The sequence below is a fragment of the Onychostoma macrolepis genome, chromosome 15 (genome assembly GCF_012432095.1).
Source record: "Onychostoma macrolepis isolate SWU-2019 chromosome 15, ASM1243209v1, whole genome shotgun sequence".
NCBI lineage: Eukaryota > Metazoa > Chordata > Actinopteri > Cypriniformes > Cyprinidae > Onychostoma > Onychostoma macrolepis.
In genome coordinates, this window is record NC_081169.1 from 26,657,037 (window position 1) to 26,673,565 (window position 16,529).

The following is a 16,529-nucleotide window of genomic DNA, read 5'->3' on the forward strand; positions in this document are numbered from 1 at the left end:
CAGCCTCCTACTAGTGAAGTTCATCTTTGTTAATGGTGTTTTCTGTGAATCAAATCAAAATACGGTTTCATATGAGGCCGAAATTGAACACCGAGCTGCAGGTGGAAACAGTTTTATGCAATAAAAGCTTTTGAGATTTTCCTGTGTTTTTAATGTTACTTTTTGTAAACCAAGTCGAAAGTCACTTCATTTAAAAAATACTTGGAAATAGACCTGCAATTCTATAAACAGGCCCCCACAGAATCAGCGGAACTCAAGCAGAATTTAAATACCTTTCATTAAAGTTCTATACATCCGTTGTTTATACATTTATTTAATATTTTAGAATTGTATTATGCTTTCTGCTACCAATAAGAGTAGTATTCTCAGATCTGAATAATCCATTTCAGCATGTTAAAATCCACTCCACAAAATACTCTGATTTGATTTTTTCCCCCAAAATCAGCACTGTGAATGTGGAAAAAGACCTGTCTAAATTCTTGTGAGATACAAACTCATAATTATGAGATATGAACTTATAATTGTGAGATACAGTATAAACTCAGAATTGTGAGATAAACGCAGAATTATAAGAGATGTAAATTCAGAATTATGAGATATATAAACTCAGAATTATGAGATACAAACTCAGAATTGTGAGATATAAACTCAGAATTATGAGAGATGTAAACTCAGAATTATGAGAGATATAAACTCAGAATTATGAGATACAAACTCAGAATTGTGAGATACAAACTCAGAATTATAAGAGATGTAAACTCAGAATTATGAGAGATATAAACTCAGAATTGTGAGAGATAAATTCAGAATTATGAGAGATGTAAACTCAGAATTATGAGAGATGTAAACTCAGAATTATGAGAGCTATAAACTCAGAATTATGAGATATAAACTCAGAATTATAAGAGATGTAAACTCAGAATTATGATATATAAACTCAGAATTATGAGATATATATGAGATATATAAACTCAGAATTATGAGATACAAACTCAGAATTGTGAGAGATAAACTCAGAATTATAAGAGATGTAAACTCAGAATTATGATGATATAAACTCAGAATTATGAGATATATAAACCCAGAATTATGAGAGATATAAACTCAGAATTATGAGATATATATTTCAGAATTATAAGATATAAACTCAGAATTATAAGATATATAAACTCAGAATTTGGATATATATGAGATATATAAACTCAGAATTATGAGATACAAACTCGGAATTGTGAGAGATAAACTCAGAATTATAAGAGATGTAAACTCAGAATTATGAGATATAAACTCAGAATTATGAGATATATAAACTCAGAATTATGAGATATAAACTCAGAATTATGAGATATAAACTCAGAATTGTGAGATATAAACTCAGAATTATGAGAGATGTAAACTCAGAATTATGAGAGATATAAACTCAGAATTATGAGATATAAACTCAGAATTATAAGAGATATAAACTCAGAATTATGATATATAAACTCAGAATTATGAGATATATATGAGATATATAAACTCATAATTATGAGATACAAACTCAGAATTGTGAGATAAATTCAGAATTATGAGAGATGTAAACTCAGAATTATGAGAGATGTAAACTCAGAATTATGAGAGCTATAAACTCAGAATTATGAGATATAAACTCAGAATTATAAGAGATGTAAACTCAGAATTATGATATATAAACTCAGAATTATGAGATATATATGAGATATATAAACTCAGAATTATGAGATACAAACTCAGAATTGTGAGAGATAAACTCAGAATTATAAGAGATGTAAACTCAGAATTATGATGATATAAACTCAGAATTATGAGATATATAAACCCAGAATTATGAGATATAAACTCAGAATTATGAGATATATATTTCAGAATTATAAGAGATGTAAACTCAGAATTATAAGATATATAAACTCAGAATTTGGATATATATGAGATATAAACTCAGAATTATGAGATACAAACTCGGAATTGTGAGAGATAAACTCAGAATTATAAGAGATGTAAACTCAGAATTATGAGATATAAACTCAGAATTATGAGAGATATAAACTCAGAATTATGAGATACAAACTCAGAATTGTGAGATATAAATTCAGAATTGTGAGATATAAACTCAGAATTATGAGAGATGTAAACTCAGAATTATGAGAGATATAAACTCAGAATTATGAGATATAAACTCAGAATTATAAGAGATATAAACTCAGAATTATGATATATAAACTCAGAATTATGAGATATATATGAGATATATAAACTCATAATTATGAGATACAAACTCAGAATTGTGAGATAAACTCAGAATTATGAGAGATGTAAACTCAGAATTATGAGAGATGTAAACTCAGAATTATGAGAGCTATAAACTCAGAATTATGAGATATAAACTCAGAATTATAAGAGATGTAAACTCAGAATTATGATATATAAACTCAGAATTATGAGATATATATGAGATATATAAACTCAGAATTATGAGATACAAACTCAGAATTGTGAGAGATAAACTCAGAATTATAAGAGATGTAAACTCAGAATTATGATGATATAAACTCAGAATTATGAGATATATAAACCCAGAATTATGAGATATAAACTCAGAATTATGAGATATATATTTCAGAATTATAAGAGATGTAAACTCAGAATTATAAGATATATAAACTCAGAATTTGGATATATATGAGATATAAACTCAGAATTATGAGATACAAACTCGGAATTGTGAGAGATAAACTCAGAATTATAAGAGATGTAAACTCAGAATTATGAGATATAAACTCAGAATTATGAGAGATATAAACTCAGAATTATGAGATACAAACTCAGAATTGTGAGATATAAATTCAGAATTGTGAGATATAAACTCAGAATTATGAGAGATGTAAACTCAGAATTATGAGAGATATAAACTCAGAATTATGAGATATAAACTCAGAATTATAAGAGATATAAACTCAGAATTATGATATATAAACTCAGAATTATGAGATATATATGAGATATATAAACTCATAATTATGAGATACAAACTCAGAATTGTGAGAGATAAACTCAGAATTATAAGAGATGTAAACTCAGAATTATGATGATATAAACTCAGAATTATGAGATATATAAACCCAGAATTATGAGAGATATAAACTCAGAATTATGAGATATATATTTCAGAATTATAAGAGATGTAAACTCAGAATTATAAGATATATAAACTCAGAATTTGGATATATATGAGATATATAAACTCAGAATTATGAGATACAAACTCAGAATTGTGAGAGATAAACTCAGAATTATAAGAGATGTAAACCTAGAATTATGAGATATAAACTCAGAATTATGAGAGAGATACTGTAAACTCTCAGAATTGTGAGATAGTCAGAATTATGAGATATAAACTCAGAATTATGAGAGAGATACTGTAAACTCTCAGAATTGTGAGATAGTCAGAATTATGAGATATAAACTCAGAATTATGAGATATAAACTCAGAATTGTGAGAGATAAACTCAGAATTATAAGAGATGTAAACTCAGAATTACGAGATACATAAACTCAGAATTATGAGAGATATACTGTAAGTTCAGAATTGTGAGATATTCAGAATTATGAGATATAAACTTAGAATTATGAGAGATATAAACTCAGAATTGTGAGATATGAACTCTGTCCTAGCTAGATAAAAGTATTAATTTCCTTTAAAAATGTTACTGACCACAAACTTTTGCATTGACTCTTATTGTAGCAGCCTGGGATCTTAATCATGACTTCATTTCTTCAAGGACCAATAATGAGATTGTAATTGGCATTTTCATACATCTGTAGCCATTTTTGTGAGTATTATGCATCAGGCGATCTGTGAGTGGCCCACGGGAGTGCTTTTGAGAGACAAAACAAAGGGAAAAAATACATTTCCCTTAAAAGACTGGATATAAATCTTCACATCGATAAATTCTGAGAGGAGAGTGGTTATGGAAGTATGTATCTGGGGTCCATTTAAGTGGAGAGGCTGATGTCAAAAGCCATTTTCCCTCTGGTATTAAATTCTCCCCCATCTGAGTCCTCCGAGGCTTTTTACCGCCTATAATTACTTCATTTTTCATTTTCTTGTGGTTTGCGGTGTCCTCCGTTCAAAACCTCTTAGGTCTTAAAAATCTCCACCTGTGAAATACGAATCGAGACAATTATACGCAGCTGTTATATGCAGCCGTTTCCGTGACACCATTAAAGGAAAGATCAAAGGAAAAATGTCTGGGAAAAGAAAGGAATTAAAGGCAAACATCAGAGAGAGCACTTCTCGGATACAGAATGGCGTGGAGATTCGCCCACAGCTGTGATGCACAAAACACGTGTGTGTTTGTTTACTGTAAGTTAAGCTGTGATTGGTTGAAGTCCTGATCTTTGTGTTCAGGGAAAGTGGATTTGCTGGAAGAGGTCACATGTTTCTCTGGCAGTAACAAGGGCAGCAACTCTGAGGTCCAGTCGCTGAGCTCCTTTCAGTCTGATTCCTGTGACGATAACGGTAAGAGTGTGTGTGTGTGTGTGTGTGTGTGTTGCTCCTGCTCATCGTGAAAGGATAAAACAACATGCGTCTTTCCTCAGGACTCTTCATGCAGTCATCCTCATTTCCAATTTGTAAATTTAGTAAATATTTTAAGATTTTTTTTGAGGGAGGTGTGTGTGTGTTTGTATGTATGTGTGTTGCTGCTTTCAAGTCCCTGACCTTATACTCTTCTTTACAAACTTTAATATAGCAAAATATGTTTACAATTGATTCTTCATGTTTGCTCATTTATTTATTATTTATCGTTTAATACCTTAATAATGAATTTTAAGCTATGAGACATGAATGAATCTCAAATCTGCAACAGAGAATCATGAGTTTTGTAACACAGACTTGTTGCCTTATAATCGGTGAAAGTATTTTCTGTCAAGATTTATTGCTTTCAACAGGACAAAAATGCAAACAAGCAACTTCTGTAATTAACATTCACTATTATAATTAATACCACTTTACTAAGTCTACCGATTTATATATATATATATATATATATATATATATATATATATATTTGTTTTTATTATTAACAATACAGATAAAGATTATTTTTGTTTGTTAAAGTGTCTAATAATCAATGTGCCAAATTGTTCATTACACTTTTATATATATATATATGTATGCACCAATTAATCATAAATAATAAGACTGTGATCATTAGAACATATGTACATTAATATTTTAATAATAGTAAAATTAATATAAAAATTTTGAAATATATAATTATTAATAAATAATATCTCACTTAAGCATGCATGACTGTTGTTTTAAAAAGTTATACAAACTGATTTAAATTATTGCTTAATCTCGGGCTAACCACACTAAATAATTATACTAGGAAAATTAAAACATGCAAATAAATTACGAATTTTATTATTAAAAAAACGAATAATAAATAGCAATTAATAACTGAAACATTTCACTTAGACATGCATGACTAATATTTAAATAGTTAATTAAATTAAATTAAACTAATATAAAAAATGTATGCAAACATTGAAATATTAAATTGTCGAACACACAGCTGTTTTTGGATGCTATGCTTTAGAAACTGACCATTTATGAAATGACTTTGTATTAAAAGACTAGCTGCTTAAGTAGAGTAAACTGTTTGTCAGTTTGTCTCTACCAGTCTTTTCCGCCGTTATCCTTTAATTGACAGTGCAAAGAATTCCAGCGTTTCCCGTTAAATATAACATCGTAGTGACTTTAATTTGCACTCATCTCAATTCACACTCATTCAAAGATTTGAATGCAGCAGGTGTGTGTGTGTGTGTGTGTGTTGGTCACATCATCACCATCTCTCCTCAGATTCGCTGGAATGATGTCATGCTTGCCTTTCATTGGTCACAGCTAAATTCATCTGCAGCCAATCAGGCCACAGAAGCTTCTGCAGTGGACCAACAGTGTTACCGGAATTGTGGAGTTGATTCTTCTGTTTGATTGGTCTGTGGTTTGGTTCTTGTGTGTGTGTGTGAGTGTGTGAGCAAGCGTGTGTGAACGTTTCTGACTGGTCTTCATTGCTTTCTCTTTCCAAGCTTCCATAGTGACGGTAATTCGGCTGGTCAATGATGCAGTCGACACGATTGAGAATGAAGGTACTCTTTCCCACCGCTGGACTCTGAAGCATCTTCCTTAAAAGCACTTGAAGACTCATGCACAAAACTTTAAACACACACTCTTTTTCTTACTCTCTTTTTTTGATATTGACACACATACACATTTACTTAGAAGTCAACATGTGGACCATAGACTTTTATTAAGGCTGTCTCTCAATTAAATAATTCATCTCATTGTATGCAGATTAATCATTTTGAAGTATTCATGATTAATTGCATATCAATATTTGATACGAAAAGCCCTCAAGTAAAGATAATTAAATTTTTATTTTATGTCCATTTCACATTAATATGTAATTTTTTAATATAGAATAAAAAAAATTATAATCATCCAAAATTAGGTTAAATTTACAGCCCGCTTTTTAGTATGAAAATTATTTTAATGATTACGCAACCTATCCCTTAAAAGAAAACCTTTTGAACTTTTAGTCTGTAGTCATTATAATTTAACATTTAATTATTTTTATTTCTGTTTTCTTTTTTCTTTTTTCTTTTTTTTTTCTTTTTTCTTTTTTTTTTTTTTTTTTTTTTGGTTGAATGCATTCTCAAAGGGTTTTGTCGGTTTTAGCTTTGTTCTTCACATTTCTTCCCCAAACCATAGTTAAGGACACTACAGAAGTAACTTTACATTATTAAATACTAAGAGTGTGTGTGTGTGTGTGTGTGTGTGTGTGTGTGTGTGTGTGTGTGTGTGTGTGTGTGTGTGTGTGTGTGTGTGTGAGAGAGAGAGAGAGAGAGAGAGAGCATTACTCATGAGAAGAAACGTTACCCCAGTCAGCAAGATGATCCAGCAAACACACACACACAAGTCCCTGCTCAAATATTTTTGCTGATGAACTCACACCTACAAACACTTCCCCAGATCATATATTACCCAGAACGGAAGAGCACAAATCTTGCAAACACACACACACACACACACACACGTTTGAAGTTGTAAAAAAAAAGCTTTTCAAGTGTATCTTCAAAGCTAGACATGCTAAAGTAATGTAGGCTGATGAGCTTGTTTGAGTTTTTCCACTTGTCCTTTGATTTAGAGGTTGTAAATCTAACAAACTTCTGAATCTTGAAAGTAGTTCATGCCGAGACATCTCAAAACTAGTTCATATTTACATATTTTTAAACCATTCCTTCATTTTGTCAGAGTACTCTTGTATATTTTAAAAGTTCATGCAGTATTATTTGTTTCATTGGCCAACACAAAGATCTGTTAGCATTAGTATTCCCTTACTGCTCATTTCTTGGTGTAATTTGCTTATTTTAGTATTATTTATATACTGTTATAGTATTTATTATTATTTTAAATTAGTTTTTATTTATTTAGTTGTTACATTTTAGTTTTTGTAATTTTGTGTTTTTGTTGTTTTTCTTAGTTTTTTTTATTTTATTTCAGTTTTAGTAATTTTAGTACTTCAAATTAAAATTATTTTATTTTAAATTATTTTATTTTTTATTTTTCATCTGTTTTATTTTATCTAGTATTTATTTAATTTTATAGTTTATTTTTTATTTTGTTTATTTTTATCATTTTAGTTTTAGTTCGCAGTAACAGTACTGCTTTAAAGTGGACAAAAATACTTATGGCACCTTTAAAACCAGCTCACAATGACAAATTATACACCTAGTGCTGATGAAACTATTTTACTATTTACTGGATATGTGGACTGTACACACTCTGTAAACTGATATTATATTCATATTTAGTCCAGAAGTTTTCATTCTAATGACGTAAATCTAATTTGTTGAATGTGGTGGCATTTCGTGTGTGTGTGTGAGAGAGAGAGAGAGAGAGAGTGCTTGATTTTCGCAGTAATGGACTACAGACTCACACTTACTTCTCTTGGTCCACATTTAAATGACATTTGAGCTATGAGCTTAATCACAGTCAATCAAACTCACTTTAATAAGCTGGGAAGGAATGTACACATTTTTACAGCACCATTCTCTCTCCTTCTGTTTTCACTCTCCGTTATCTCTTACCCTTACAGATATTGACCATGGTATTCATAATCTCCCTAATATACTAGTTACTGCAGTTATTGCTAAAATAAAAAATAAAAAAACTATATATATATATATATATATATATATATATATATATATATATATATATATATATATATATATTATTAATAGTGACAATAAACAGCGTAAGTAGCTTTTTTTTAATATCTGTATGTAGCTTTATTTTAGGTTTAGTAATTTCAGTAAATCAAGCTAAAAAACGAACCACACTGTAAAAAAAAAAAGAAAAGTTGAGCGAACTTAAACATTTTTTTTTTTACCAGCTTCAGCAGATTTTTGAGTTTGCTCAACTTATTTTTGTGGGAGATTCTCAAATTTTTGTTGTATAGACTTAAAATGACAAGTTGAGAGAACTAAAAAATCTGCTGAAGCTTGTTGCCTTAAAATTTTAAGTTGGCTCAACTTTTTTTTTTTTTTTTACAGTGCATGTTTAATTTGTAGTTTTAGTAATTTTGTTTTGCACTTTTGTTGTTAGTTGCCTTTTTAATGTGTTTTTATGTAGCTTTAATTTATATTTATTTTAGTTATAGTGATTTTAGAAATTCAAGCTAAAAAGAAACCTTAATTTTTAATTTAAGTTTTAGTAATTTGATCTTTTGCACTTTTGTTATTGTTAGTTGTTTTGTTTGTTTGTTTGTTTGTTTTGTTTTTTCTATGTAGCTTTAATATATATTTATTTCAGCTGTAGTAACTTCAGTAATTCAAACTAAAAAGAAACCACATTTAATTTTAGTTTTACATTTTAGTAATTTATGTGATTTTGTCATTGTTTTTTTATATTTCTGTTTTATATTTATATTTATTTTAGTTTTAGTAAATTCATTCAAACTAAAAAGAAATCACGTTTAATTTTTAGTTAAAATTTTTGTAATGTTATTTGTTGTTGTCATTGTTAGTTGCTTTTTTATATATATTTCTAAGCAGCTTTAATTATTTATTTTAGTTTGAGTGATTTTATTCATTCAAATTTTTAGTTAACGTTTTTGCCTTTGTTAGTTGCCTTTTAATATTTCTATGTAGCTTCAATTAACATTTATTTTAGATTTATTCATTCAGAAGAAAGAAATTTGTTTAATTTTTGTAAGGGTATCACATGCACCAATATATCACAAAACACACAGAAAAACACAAACTCTAGTGCTTTTCACTGAGATAAATGTGTGATTTCAATAACATATCTTCATGCGATGTTAGTGCATTTGCATATGGTGTTTGTAGACAAACACAAGAGTTAGGATGGGTTTGGTGCTGACCCACAAATCTGTCTCTCTTTCTCTTTCTCTGTCTTCCTGCTTCTTTTCTGCCTGCCAGTGTCCGTTATGGATCAAGGTCAAAACTTCAACAGAGGTGATTCACGTTCTCTCTCTCCTCCTGCTTTGTTCAGCTAAATCTCCCGGAGTTCTTGCCCTCCTTCCTTTTCAGACTTTGTTCTCTGTCTATTCCTCCCTCTCTCGCTTTCCCTTTCCGTATTGCTGACAAACTGAGCTATTGCATTCTGGGAAATGTCACATCATCCAGCAGCGAGATGCTCTTTGTCGACACGCGCTCACACACACACACACACGCACACATCAGAGTACCTGCAGTCCTCCGTCACCCCTTTCCTCTCTTTCTCGTCTGTCTCTTCCCCCGCAGTGCTTCCATTGCTGACGTTGTGTTTTTCTATTGTTTGATATTGATGTTTTCTGATAGCGAGGATTAGGCCTTGTACAGTATGTGTGTGTGTTTGTGTGCGTGTGCGTCCCTGCGCTTCTGTGTTTTCATGCATCGCTGCATGCAATCCTCACTCATTTATTTGGTTTGCATTTTTTAATGAATGCGTTTCACTTGTCAACAATGTGTCACTGACCTCTGAACCTTGACCTCTTGTCCTGGCTGCGTCTTCGATCACCTTGCAGGCATGTCCACTCACTACAGCAAGACCTGCATGTGGAGATGCTCAGTGTAATGTTTCTGTCCCAAAAAATAAAATGGATCACAAATGGGCAGCCGAGACTCATTTGAAAAACGTGCCTGTGGCGACATTTCTGAAAAATTATATTAGTTGCTTCCTGCAGTTTCCGAAACACTTTCAAAGTAAAATATCTAGGGAGTGACACTAAAATCGTGTTCAATTTTATCCAAACCAGATTAACATGATGTTTTATGTTGCTTGTTGTATGAATTGAGGCAGTTTGGAAATGAAATGTCCAGTTATATTAGTATCATTGAGTTCCTATCATAGTTTTTAACCAATATTTTGGAGTAGTTTATATTTTTTATATATATATTTTTTTAATATTAGTATGTAGTTTTTAATCAGTTTTAGTTATTTTAGTATATAATTTCATTTTAAACTAAATGAAAATGAGAAATTTTGCATTGGCATTTAGCTGAAATTAGGTTAAATAAAGTTAGTTTTTTTACATTTTCTTTCAGTTTTTTCATTTTAAAGGGGTCATATGATGTTGCTAAAAATAACATTATTTAGTGTATTTGGTGTAATGCAATGTGTTTACGTGGTTTAAGGTTAAAATAAACAGTATTTTCAGCATATCATACATTATTGTTGTTCCTCTCTGCCCCGACCTTTCTGAAACACATTGATTTTTTTTTTTTTTTTTTACAAAGCTCATCGTTCTGAAAAGCGCGGTGTGCTCTGATTGGCCAAATACCTCAAGCGTGTGACGGAAATGTTACCATATTTGGAAACACGCAGTGTCTCCACGACATGGCAGCGGCGGCAACTCTATTATAGTGAGAATAAAAGTTACGCCTTCTTTCTTTGCGTAAACATTTGGGCAGTATTATGCAAATCCTCCAACACAGTGTAGATTTGTGGGGGCGTGTTAAAATGATGCGTTTTAGGAAGGCGTGGCAGAGTCTTAACTTTTAGAAAGAATATTTCTTTGGGTTTGAGACTTTAATCAATTTGCCACTTTACAGATCTTATATATGCACAAACAGCTTGTAACACTCCAAAGACAAAGGAAAACATGAAATCACATCATATGACCACTTTAAGTAACAAATGTTATCTTTTTTTATGGTTTAGTTTGTTGTAATAAACCTGGTAAATGGTATAAACATAACTGATAGTGTTAACAAAAGCAAATGTGAGGTAAAAATGCATTTGCTGAGGCAACCATGCCATTTTAGCTTTTGTCTAAAAGTGTTTGAACTCTTTTATCATGACTTATGTTTAACAGACTCATACTCGAGCCCTCTTCATCACAAGCACAACACTTTATCAGGTGTGCTCTTGAGCAAGTTTACTACATCAGAAATACCATATATATAGCTAGCAATGGGATGCAAACAACAAAATATATTACACAGAATTTACTTTGAAACAGTTTTCACTATAAATTTCACAAATAAACTGCAAGTGACATTGAATTAACCATTACATTTTTAAGTAGACAGACTTAAAAAATATATATATAGTACCTCGCACACCTGAATCAATCGTGGCTGCATTGGATGATAATATAATATTAGCTAGAAAAATATTAATCTTGCACTAATCAAGTTTCCATCACAAAAATATATTAATGAGCAAAAACTGAGCAGAAAAGTTACAAAATAATAATAATAATCATTTTTGTGTAGTTTACAAATCATGCACTACGGTAAAAAATGTTTTGAGGTCATGACATCTGTACTGTGCAAAGACCTAAAGAAGTCTTTAATAACTGATAATCTGTCCTGTTATCATAATTTGTGCAAACATGAATAAAATTTGATGGAGTTTTACTGCCACTAGTGCTGGAAACTGCAGTGAATTGTATGTATTGGTACTGTACGTTTTTGCAAAAGCAAGAAGCACGTTTTTCCAATGAGCCTATGTTGCAAATGGGACACCCTACAGTCTCAACAAGTGCTCCGTTTGGGACAGGACCGATGTCTAACCTGTTAACCTCCCTTCAGAATGACCAAGCATGCAGCCCTACATGATTATGTACCTACCGAAGGACCCCCTTGGTTGTTTGCCCGCTCGATGTTTACTAACTTCCTGTTTCCTGTTTCTCCAGCATACCACTGGGACACTTCCGATTGGCTGCCGAGCACACGCCTACCAGACATCGAGGAAGTCCCTACCTACGAGACGGGTGAAGTGAGCGTGGCCTTAGAATCTGACTATTATCTTGGAGGATTCGATATCGACAGCGACTACCCACCTCCTCAGGAGGAGGAGTTTATGTCCCAGGACCAGCTGCCTCCACCCCTTCCCACCGAGGAATACGACACCTCACCCGCCAATCAACCCGTCTCCAGGGAGAGCACTCTGAGCGGGGACCGCAAGCCCCGCCCACACTTTCACCCCAGCCAATACCTGCCCCCACATCAGCTGCCACTCGGCTCTGCGGGGGAGGAGTTTAGCACTTTTTCAGGCAGGGAGGAGCGCCTGTCCATCAACGCCTCCTCTGCCTCCGACATTTCCTCCGCGCCCTGCAGGTTTGAAGACTCTGAGACGGGAGGAAGCTTGGATAGTTTGGAGGACGCACACATGCACCCGCATACACAGCAGACTGAGGTCTGATATGCCACCGCGAACTACAGACGCAGTTAGTGACGTTAACAGGACGTGTTTTCCCACATAAAAGACACTAAACTGTCAAGAGTTTGTAAGACGGATCCAGCTGATTCGGTCTGAGGACAAACTCTCAGCGCTGCCCTCTGCATGAGCAGCTCAAATATAAAAGCACAGGAAGTGACCGGAAGTCATGGGTGGGGACCAGATGATTAAAGCAACAAGAAGCGTCATAGCGAACGGAGACCAATGATCTGTAGACATGTTTTCAGAAATCGCCTGGTGCATTTCATTGTTCCTTCTAGTTCCTGATTTGTTTGGTGCTGCCCTTTGTGTGTTTGAAATCTGTATCTGTACTAAAACCTAGTGAGCCGCCTACCTAGACAACATTATGCTACCTTCTAAAATACAAATTGTAAGTTTAAATAGTTTTATTTGGAATTTCATAAAATAAAATCCTTTCCAATTACATGTTTTTTTAGATTATTAATGCAAGAACAAAACTTACAACTACATACAATAAAGAATGACAATAAACTAAATCCTAATAGTAATAGAAATTAAAAACAAATTTTTTTTAATTGTAAATACAAAGCCAAATAAATGTTTTTATTCGAAAGTAAAATCTTCTGTGATTACGCTTTTTAAATTATTTATGCAAAAACAAAACTTATAATTGCATACAATAATGCAAATAAATAATATACTAATAGTAATACCAAATCTATGTTAAAGTAAATACAAAACAATACATTTGTTTTGTTTAAATTCAGTTTAAGTATTTTCATTTGGAATTTTATAAAGTGACATCCTTTGTACTTACGCATTTTAAATTATTTATGCATTAACAAAACTTAGAATTGCATAGTATAAAGAAACCTACATTAAAATTAGAAAGTAATTTTTTTAAATACAGCATAAATAATGTAGCAACTCGCATATACATCCCTGAATACATTGTGGAAAAAACTGATCCAAGTCGAGCATGTCGACTATAAATATACTCATATTTCATTCTGAAAAATATCAATAAAAATAGTTAAATGCCGTTTAAAAATGACTAAGTTATGCAATATTTGTGTAATTTGATACACATTTTTTCTTTGTTGTTAGCATCAAACTTTACTGAAATCAATTGTGACTCAAGACTAAAAATAAATAAATAAACCAGCCTAAGGGGGTTTTCAGGTCTTAGCTGGTTTTAACTGGTTTAACTGTTTTCCCAGCAAGCAGATGTTTAGATAATGTTTCCCAAATGCCCAAACCCCCTCTAAAATCATCCAAAAAGTCCAGCTTGGCCAGGCTGGGAGACCAGCCAACCACCGTAGGCTGGTTTTAGCAGTGTTTTGGTTTCAGCAAGGGTGCGCTTTGCATCAAACTGGGCAGTTGAGTTGCTTTCTTTGTAGACCGTTCCAAATCGCTCACTTATGAGGGTCCGTTTCAGTTCAGATGCCACCTTAGAAGGCAGCTCACTAGGTTTTGCAACAGATCTTGTCTGTGTGTGCACAGGTGGACATGAATATGAAACAGTTTTCTATAAACAGTCAAAAAGCACACAAGTTTTCTGTATCTTCCCCAATTTTTTTTTTTTTTTTTTTTTTAATGCATTGACTTTTTTGCACTAAACCGATAGACAGATAGTTCAGACTTACAGTGGCCCTGTCTAAAATAATCCTGTCATGTCACATTTAAGGCCCTGGACTGGTAGCAGCATCGTCTTTTGTGTGAAACATTAGTGGGATCCTGAATAGCACTATTTTTCAAGCCGATCATTTTAGATGAGTGTTTTAATGGATTGTGGGCAACTCTCTTCTGTCACTTACCTCTCCCCTTTTTTGTCTTGTGAAAACATCACAGTTACATATCAGAAAGCCATAAGCAGAATATCGTCAATAATGTTTGTGTGTTCGCAGGCACTTACAATGCAAGAATGACACATGCCTGTAGCATGCAGTCCAAAAACCTCCTCCGGTTCGCAACCGACCCAAACCAGAGAAAAGAGCGGAACGAGAGAGCGAAAGCAATAACGGCAAGTCAGAAAGAAGGAAATGCCAAGTCCTGAAACAGAATACTGAATAAAAGATGCAGGGAAAGAAAATGTAAAGAAAGTGAAAATCAATAAAATATAAATCAAAATGAGAACAAGGGAGAAAGCGAGAGAGAGAGGCATGATACAGTGGACCAACTTTGGATTGGAAAGGCGTATTTGCCTGAAGGGAACAGGATTGAGCTGATTTCAGAGCTTGCACTGTCATTTTGAATGCCATTGGGCGGATCGTTTTTTGTAAAAGCTGTAATTTTGACGTCATTTGTTGTACAGTGTATATAAGCAAGTTGTTCAAATGCAGATTTTGTAGATATTGAACTGCAATCATGGCAGGGTTTGTGCATCCTGCGAGTGTTTGGCGCGGACGAAAAGGACAAACATGCAAACTCACGGACTTTCGCTGGCATTTTTAACAGATGTGCGCATCTTTTTTTGCAGCTGTTTTTCACCGCTTTTTACTTTTTTTCAGAATATCAGTTTCTCCGGCCATCTTTTTTAATTGTGTTTTTAATTCCATTTCGCTGTGTTTATATTATAGAAAAGGGAATTCCTCTGCTCCTGACAGATTTGTGCAGGGGGTTTATTTTTATTAATTTGTTTTTGTTTTGTTTTAATTTCATCTTTGATTCATATTGTTCTGTTGACTGTGTAAAACAGTATTAAAACATGCTTGTTATGTGTGTAAAAATGCTTTTCTTCACTCCTGGAGTTTTGTTTAGTTTGTTTTGTTTGGTGTTTTTTTAAATCAATGCTAAAATTAAAAAAAAAAAAGAATATTGATTAAACTGTATATGACTTTGAAGTTTGTGGGTAATTTAGTTCAAGGCAACATGAAATACTCTAAATGTCTCTCCTCTTGTTGTGTGTTATCTTTTTAGTTCAAATAAGGTCTAATTAGTTAGCATTAGTTAATGCATTGACTAACATTACCAATGTGTTAATAGTTGTTAACGCTAGTTAATAAAAATACAACTATGCATTGTTAGTTCATGTTAGCTCAGGTCCATTCAATAATATTAACAGATACAAGTTTTGATTTTAATAATGTATTAATGTTGAAATTAACATTAAATAAGATTAATAAATGCTTTAGAATAATTTGTATTCTTGGTTCGTTAACTAATGTTAACAAATGGAACCTTACTGTAAAGTGATACCAAAAATATTCTTAAAAATTAACTATATAAATAGTAGCACTTTACAATAAGGTCCCATTAGTTAATGCATTAAATAACAATTATTATTACATTTGTTAAAGCATTTATTACTCGTTAACATTAGTTAATATATTAATTGCAAATTACATATATTAATTGTTAGTTCATGTTAGTTCAGTTCCATTAATATAATTAACAGATGCAACATTTGATGATAACATACTAGTAAATGTTGAAATTAACAATACAGTTTAGATTGAATTAATTTAATTACATTTTAGCTTGAGATTTATAATTGCTCAAATGCTTTACAAGTATTTTTCATTGTTAGTGTGTGTTAAGTAACGTAATTAATGTCACCAAATGTAAAGGGTTAACATATTAACAAATATGGCCTAGTGTTTTCTTTTTTTATGATCTAAAAAAATTATATTTGATAAAATGAAATCCTGCCTTACATTATTTCCAGGTGAATAATGTCTTACTGAAAGGTAAATGTTTCATGTTGTCTTTACACCTTTACGCATTGCAAATGTGATAGGTTGTGTGATATTTTTGATGTTTTGACCAGAACACACACTAAAAAAAGAAAGAA

General features: G+C 32.2%; 1 protein-coding gene across 1 annotated transcript in view; it reads left to right on the forward strand.

The window, feature by feature from the left end:
* The window catches only part of fat3a (FAT atypical cadherin 3a), a 153,980-nt gene extending 138,225 nt beyond the window's left edge, over window positions 1–15,755 (forward strand). Inside the window, 4 exon segments of the mRNA XM_058745369.1 lie at window positions 4,427–4,537; window positions 6,112–6,171; window positions 9,529–9,564; window positions 12,231–15,755. Of these exon segments, the coding sequence (XP_058601352.1) occupies window positions 4,427–4,537; window positions 6,112–6,171; window positions 9,529–9,564; window positions 12,231–12,739 (716 nt within the window). The 3' untranslated portion in view covers window positions 12,740–15,755.
* Window positions 15,756–16,529: the final 774 nt, after the last annotated feature.